Source organism: Haliotis cracherodii, unplaced genomic scaffold (genome assembly GCF_022045235.1).
Source record: "Haliotis cracherodii isolate W230 unplaced genomic scaffold, xgHalCrac1.p SCAF_3, whole genome shotgun sequence".
Classification (NCBI taxonomy): domain Eukaryota; kingdom Metazoa; phylum Mollusca; class Gastropoda; order Lepetellida; family Haliotidae; genus Haliotis; species Haliotis cracherodii.
Genome location: NW_027266286.1, coordinates 13,361,063 through 13,369,622, shown reverse-complemented (window position 1 = coordinate 13,369,622; position 8,560 = coordinate 13,361,063). Strand labels below are relative to the sequence as shown.

Here is an 8,560-nt window from a genome sequence, read left to right as displayed (position 1 = left end):
ACAGATGACGAAAGCCAAATAAACAGACGATGAAAGCAGAATAAACAGATGATATAAGCCAGACAAATAGATGATAAAAGCCAAATACACAGATTATATCATGGTTATGGATATGTTTGTGAAAATCAACGATTATCAAAGTCGAACATATCGACAGTACTACAAGTAACAGATATGTATTTACAAAGGTTGGCATCATTAATGGTTTCAAGGAAATGCCACTCTTATTTTCAGTATAAGTACTTTTTATATTTGAACTGAATCCTACCTTACAGAAATACACATAAATCATGGCCCAGTTTGGATGCAGTTCTGATGAAAAGAATTAATTAATTTGAAAAGAAACAAAACATATTGGAAAAGATAGAAATCAAAGGATGAGAAAAATGTATAATTTCAGACGTAAGTTATACGAGTATGTGTATTGATGACACTTAATATTTATGCAGACCATTTTTCTTAACAATCAATTTACAATAAATGCACGATGTCAAACATTGTTTAAGATTTAGATCACAAAACATTTGGCAAATCTGAGAGATTTGTCACTGATGCCAAATCATCTGACATTTCAAAAATATGAAAATGTGCACACAGAATGGCAACCACCAGGATATTACAATAGGGCAGCTTGTCCCCGGCCAATTGAGACCTTTCCCTACCATCCATTGAGTTGCTGCAATGAAGACGTTTGACCTTATCAAACACCGGCAGTTTTTCTCAGATCCTTCCACAAAGTCTCATCCCCATCCTGGTAATCCTCAACACGTAGTATGCACTCCTCTTCCACCACATTCAGCAGACTCTCGGGGAGATCCTCAACCTGCACGGCGCCCACAAGTAGCACAATAATCCGGCTAGGAATCAGATCCGATAAGGAGTACAGGGCTGCATCAAGAGTAAACTGTGACCACTGAGAAAGATCTTCAAGAAAGTCATCTGAAATCACCAGGACAGACTTCCAACTGTTAGTGATACCGCAAATAATACCGTCGGCGATAACAACCCCCGGAAGAACATCCCGATCCTTCAGGAAGAGACGCACGGGGGAATTACACAGTTCCAATGCTGGTCGCAGTTTCCTATAGACAAAAGGGATGTCAGCGTCACAATATCCGATATAGAAGGTGAAAGCAAAATCTTTGGGTGTTAAATATTTGATTCCTAATCCAAATATTCTCATCAAAGCATTACGATATCGTATTGGATTCTTGGAGACCATGTATGATGCAGAAATGGTAGTAAATATTACCACCATAAATGTGACTGAGAGACTGAGGGTCAATTTGCCTGTACAGTAGCGATTTAGACTTTTATAATTGTGGGCCACATCAACGGTTCCCGTCATGGTGCCATTATTCAGAAGGCAAGCGAAGTTCCTGTCAGACTCATAAATCACTGGTGTATCCATCAACCAAATAATGAAGTCTAGATTTTCACAGCTACACGAAAAGGTGTTTCCTTGTACAATAAGTTTGAGGTTGTTCTTTTCAGCTGACAAGTCGAGTTTCGATCTGGTATCTTTATCCAGATATCCAATGAGGTTGAATGACAAATCGATATGGATAAGGCGTGGATAATAAAGTGTTTCAATGGGAATGGTATCAAACTCATTATGCGATAGATTTAGATGAACGATTGTATCTGAAAGTGGAAGTAGTTGTATAAATCGGAGCCGATTCATTGAGACATCCAAATATTCCACAGATTTCATAGAACTGAATATGCTGTGTGCACTGAAGGGTTCAAGGGCCAAATGTAATTTGCAATTTCGTAAAGATAACCGCTTTGCGTTTGCAAATGAGTGAAAATCAAACACATTGTCAAACTTATTTCCTGATAAATCAACATTGCTGACATTGTCCAAACCCCTCACTTTCATTAAACCAAACAACAAGTTAGAAGCAAGCATTACAGTTTCAAGTTTGTGTGTGTTTTGAAAAATGATTTCTTGGACACCATTGGCAACTACCATGTAACCAGAAAAACCGAAGTATATAAGGCTTTTGGGCAACGTGACTGCTATAGAAGAGTTTCCATTTAATGTTACAGAACTTGGAAAGTCATTATACCGTCTTTGAAAGCTGAAATCCAAATATTCAAGTTCAGAAAATCTGAACAAGAAAAACATTATACCTACATCCCCAATAAAATAGTTGTCAGACAAATCAATCTTTTTCAAACATCCTATAAAAGGATCTTGGTATATAGATGGAAATTCAATCACATATAACTGGTTGTTTCTCAAAGATACTTCAGTGACACATATTTGGGTCAAATAACGCATACTTTGTTTAGTTAGGACTCTATCGACAATGTCTTTTTCATCTTGCATTTTGAACTTGTATGTACCATTGAACCAAATTCTTTTCATATTCTGCTTTACGAAGGGATGGAGCAGATGTAAAGCATTGTGAATTCCTATTTGATTATGGGTAAGTTCCAAATGTTTTAGTAATATTAGTGGCTCTAAAACGCCAGACTCGCAGCGTGATAAATCTGAGCAAAAGTTTAAAATCAAAACTTCAAGTTTGGTTTCATTTAAACTCTGAAATGTTTCATTTGCGAGTTGTGTGGTTGAACATGTTCCTCCATACAGAAACCGTGAATCCATCTGTAACAATTTCAGATTTGCTAGTTTGGAGAATCCTGGACCAAACAAAGGAGCAGGAACTGAGTCAATGTACAGACTGTGGAGGTTGACGAGAGGAAGAAGCACCCAATCTGGATATGAGGACATTTCATTCTGTTCAAGATTTAGAGTGTGTAAACTCACAAGGTCATGGAAAAGTTCATCTGGGAAAGACATTTTGTGGTCTTTTAATTTGTTTCGGGCAAGAAGGAGAGTGGTAAGATTGAACAAGCCACTAAATGCCCGTGGCTCAAACTTTGACAAATGGTTCATGTTCATGTTCAGATAAATGAGCTTGTTAAATTTGTAAAATGAGTTATTTTGGACTATTGTCAGATCATTCCCACTGATATCCAGGGCTGTTATGTTTCCCGGAAGGTAGTTTGGAACCTGTTGGAGTTTTCTCCCCGTACAGTCAGCAAAGAAGCCTCCATACTGTTTGTCAAAATACAAGCCACACGACTCTTCATTTCCTTCACACAGTTTCACTGTCAGTAAAACAAGAAGTGCCTTCAGCATTATGTCTGAAACAGAAGAACGCATGATCATCACAAAACTTAATGTCTTATGCCATAGAAATATTATGATAACACCTAAGGGACCGACGCTCCTCGTGAAAGGGTGGGTAAGTAAAACGAATTTTCCCGAAAATTCTTGAAACAAGCTCTATATGTCAGCGTGTTGAAAAAAATGAAATTGTCTGCCACAAATAATTAAGTACATGGATCTTGTATTTTAGAACCCTTCACTCTCTCTGCAAGTTCTTAAGGTCACGGAAAATGTCATCAGGGAAGGAGTTATCGAGTCTGTTTTGGGCAAGTAACAACACCATCAGATTTAACAGGCCTCTGAACACATCAGACTCGATTTGTGAGAGTGAGTTTGAATTAAGATTTAAATAAGTAAAATTCGGGAACTTTTGAAATGTGCCATTGCTCAGACTGGTTAAATTATTTCCACTTATTTCAACTGCGACCATATTGTTGGTCACTATGAAGAACACATGCAAGCTTCTTCCCTCGGCAATAACTCGGCTGAAACAGATTCCATTTGACGTAAAGGTGATGACACCAGGAGTTTGCGAAAGAGGTAAGCATGTCCTGCCCTAACAAACGCACCTGTTAGTGTGGCAGCCTCAATTATGTACATAACTTTTAATTAAGATTTATTAGTAAGTAGTAAGGTTATATGGCCTTGTTACCATTTTAAATGATTAGTTTATTACGATATAATAGTATAAGAATATATTATTAGTTATAATATTAGTTTTGTTTTATACTTTAGTATTTTATACCTTAAACATTCATTCCATAGCTCTGTAACATTAAGTAAGCTTACTCTCAGTCTAACTTCCACTAATTGTCACACTGCATGCTTTTGACTTACAGCACTCTTTGCCCCAGCGCGTCCCGGCCCAGTCTATTGTCTTGTTGATAGGCCAAGCTGGCCATAGCTACAACAATGTTTGTTGAATTTTACAAAATCATTTGCTACTGTCACCTCACAAGGAAACACCATATACTCATCGAGATTTATTGCCGCATGCATTTCTTATCATGTGAGGATTTGGATTTGTGAAAGGATTTATTCATATTTGAGGTTAGTTGGTTATTTATTTTATGATGTCTTATATATGGATGTTTTCTAATTATTGCAATTAGAAATAATACATATTGTAGAATGCATTCTTAATTTGATTTATTAGAAACATAATGCATCTTGTATATATTTATAGTTCTTGATGAACTCACAGTTCAGTGAGTAATTATTATTTGTATAAAACATTATTAAACACGAAACCTAAATATATATATATATATATATATATATATATATATATATATATATATATATATATATATTTATATATATATAAACTAAGTAATATAGACCCCTCTGGACAGTAATGGAAGGTAAATTTATGTCTGTATGCTTGATGTCTGTTGGTACGTGTATGAGTGTTGTATGTCTGAAATGAGTGGCTGTTGTACTATATATTTTATACACTATTTTACCATAGGATATCACTTGTATATAGTATTCTGAATTTGTATTTCTCTATTATGCAGATTTTTCAGTGGCAACGTTCACCGTACAATCATTGTTACGGTATTACCAGTTCAGGTATCACCTATCTGGTATGTAATGTTCGTTATCACTCTATATCATATTAATATACTTTGTATCTGTGTATGGATGTATTGTACGGATACGTCTGATGTATTGTGTAATGTAAAGTAAATGCTATTCATTTAATGGAAGTGATATCTATCTTTTAGAAATTAAAAGAGTAACCATAACGGATGGTATATATTTATTTCTATGTTACATTTGCTTATGTTGTACTTTCATTGTTTCAGGCTGAATTAAGTGCGTACATTCGTACCTATAATACAATAAACGTCACCAGCCTCACCCCCCACAGTTGTTTGTGATTATTTGGCCAGAAATATATTGTGTGTGTGTGTGTGTGTGTGTGTGTGTGTGTGTGTGTGTGTGTGTGTGTGTGTGTGTGTGTGTGTGTGTGTGTTCGTGTGTGTTCGTGTGTGTGTATGTGTGTGGTGTTTTAATGTCTCGGCCCATTCAATTCTGTTGTAATAGGCTCATCACAGATAAATGCTACTAAGCTAATGTTGGAACACGGGAGCTTCTTTCAACCAGCAGAATCATCGAACCAGTAAATACAAAACGTCAATGCAAGAGAATAAGCAGGCTCAATTATCCGCCCAAACAGACTCTATTTGGCGTTTAGTTCAAATTTCCAATAATATCCTTGCAATAGAATAGGCTCATGATTATTTGACTCCTGTGTTTTCTTCAAATGGGATCCCGGCCACTGGAAAGAACGAATCATCGGAAAAAAACACTCAACGCCACTGATCAACCGTGAACATTAACCCACAGTGTTGCCTCATGCAGGTTGACTTGACTAGATTGTTAGTTGTGCATGTCAGACATATTAAAGTGTCTTTGCTGGAGACATGTCTTGGTCATTGATACCTTACGCCAACCTCAGACATTAACATTAAAGTACCCAAACTATTCCACCAACAGTGACCCAATGACCTTCATATCATGTATACCAACAACTAGAATGACCCTCTGTGGGATTCGGGGTCAAAATAGATTTTGCAACATGCAAGTATACTTGTGTAAGAGGTGACTAAATGGATCGGTGCTTAGATTCGTGTCTGGAAAGAGTGCAGTATATATACTACTCAAAATTTGATAAGGATCACTAGGTGATATGTGTGTAAGTTACCACAAACATAACAAAAGACATGACTCTGACTCAGAAACGTGTTTAATCATGTTATGAATGAAAATTCATGAACGGCATGAACTTGTATCAATATGGAATGTTTGAAATCTGCAATCACCAAAAGGCATTTCATTAAAAAAAGTTAACAGCAAACAAGAGAAAGAATTACACAGTTATGAGGGATAGTCCATCATTACACTTAGTCGATGAAGTGTCAATATCGAGTATGACCTCCCCTTGCATCAATGACGGCCTGACAACGTCGAGATATGCTGTCAATAAGCACCCGGATGTTCCCAATGGGAAGGTTGTTCCACTCTTCCACGAGGGCATGTCCGAGCTCTGCCAAAGTCGTGGGTTGTGCTCTACGGCGTGAAAGGGCAACCTGCAGCATGTTCCAGACATGCTCAATCGGGTTCAAGTCCGGCGAGCGCGCTGGCCAATCCATGCGGACAATTGTCTCCTGCTCAAGGTACTGCTCAACCACCCTGGCGCGATGAGGACGGGCGTTATCATCCATCAGGATGAACTCAGGGCCAACAGCACCAGCGTAGGGTCTGACGTACACATCGAGGATCTCATCCCGGTACCTCACCCCCGTCATTGTTCCTCTCTCCAGGACATGAAGATCTGTCCTTCCATCTCTGTTGATTCCACCCCAGACCATGATGGAACCACCACCATAACGGTCATGTTCACTGATGTTGGCATCATGGAAACGTTCATGTTGTCGTCGCCACACACGCTGCCTCCTGTCTGTAAAGTCCAAACAATACCTGGACTCATTGGTGAACAGAACTGGAACCCAATCCTTCCGTGTCCAAGTGACATGATCTTCAGCCCATTCCAATCGCTCCCGCCGGTGTCGAACAGTCAGGGGGATTCGGACACATGCCCTTCTCGAGTAGAGACCTACATTGTGAAGACGATTCCGTATCGTCTGAGTGGACACATTCACCCCCGAGGCGTTCAGGAGGTCGTTACGTAGGCTGGTTGCTGTCCAGAAGGGATGACGTCGTGCCTGAAGAGCCACAAAATGATCTTGGCATTGGGTTGTCGACCTCTGACGACCACCGCCATGTCGGTGTGCTGCTGTACCAAAATTTTGCTGTCGGGGCCAGGCCCTGCTTACAACGCTCTGGCTGACGTTTAGTGCATTGTCAACGTCACGTTGTGAATAGCCAGCATCAAGCATTCCAATACATCTGCCCAGTTGTTCTGTCGTCAGGCGACGCCTTACACGTTGAGGGGGCATTGCGTAAATAAACGTAGTGTAAACACTCAATTGAGTTTACAGTTTCAGAATGAATCAGACACCGTTGCCTGATTGGAAATCGTGCAATGGTAGCAAAAGCATGAACTGTGATGTGAAACGCATTTCCCATGGCATGAAATGCACGTGCACGTGTGTTGGAGACGTTTTTGATTTCACTTGAACACAATATTGCCAGTTATGCAGTTATTTTGTTTTTTTATTAAGAAAAATATCTACGATCCTTATCAAATTTTTAGTAGTATATATAGTATTCACTTCACCTTTGGACATGATCTAAATTCAGCGTTGAAAAAAGACCTTGTTGATACAAGGGTGGTGTATGAATACAACATTTGGAGCTTATGACGCGACCACAGACTGATCACCGAAGGTGCAAACTGGTAATAAAGAACGCAGCGTTCTCCAAGACCGATTATAGGAACTTTAAGATGTCGATTTCAAAATTCATAATAACAATTATACACACAAACATTACTAAGTTAGAAATACATGCATTCATCGGAAAATATAGCATCAACTCGGTCCAGCTTAGGTAAGGGGGGTCCGCAAGACTCATCAAGTCATTTTGTCATTTTGTCTATGTGATTTCATCGGAGTCCACTTGGTTCCCATTTAATGAAAGCACAAGGTCGTAAATAGACAGAGATGATCTTTCAACATAATGTATTGTTTATTCGTGATGTTCTGAACTTAATAATACCACGACACTACAATAATATAAAGTGAGAGTCCATATACTCTGCCAAAACTTACGGACTTCCAGAAAAATAAAGTTTTGATGCTCATGCGCAGTGTGTCTATGCATTGCTGGTGTTTTGATTGAAATATAGCAGTGTCTACAGTGGGAAGATTATCCGTCAAGATGTAGAATAGGCGTTTCAGAGTACAGTTGCACAGTGCTACCGACGTCTCGATGCGAATGACCAGACAATGTAAAAATAGTGTTATTAAACACTGTTTAATAAAGGTGTAATGTTATGAAACGGGTGATCTCTTCATGGATGAGTAATTAGTATATATAATCATAGAGTTATGAGAGACTATTTTGTTATCTACAACAACTACTGAGAGAGTGAGTATGGTTTTACGCCGTGTTTAGAAATATTCCACCAATATCACGGCGGCTACAACTATTGATGGGTCACCCATATAATTATGAACGATAGAACTGAAGGTCTCCTATTCACATCTAAAACTTATAATAAGCAAAGCCCCATTTGATACAGTCCATATTGATGTGAATCATTGTGGCTGTAATATTCAAAACAATATTTGAACCATGCTAATTAATTCAGTAGCAGGTAAACGCTGAGCAAATTTTCACAAATTTAAACATTGTGTTCATGGTCACAAATCGTATCGCCCGAACACAACTATTTGTCAGTTGCTG

The 8,560-nt window shown here is 38.5% G+C and overlaps 1 protein-coding gene across 1 annotated transcript; it reads right to left on the bottom strand.

Moving 5' to 3' along the window:
• Positions 1-649: 649 nt before the first annotated feature.
• On the bottom strand, positions 650-3,151 carry LOC139475911 (toll-like receptor 4). Its single transcript, XM_071259129.1, has one exon. The coding sequence runs from the start codon at positions 3,149-3,151 to the stop codon at positions 701-703; it is 2,451 nt and encodes an 816-aa protein (XP_071115230.1). The 3' UTR covers positions 650-700.
• Between the last annotated feature and the right edge of the window lie 5,409 nt (positions 3,152-8,560).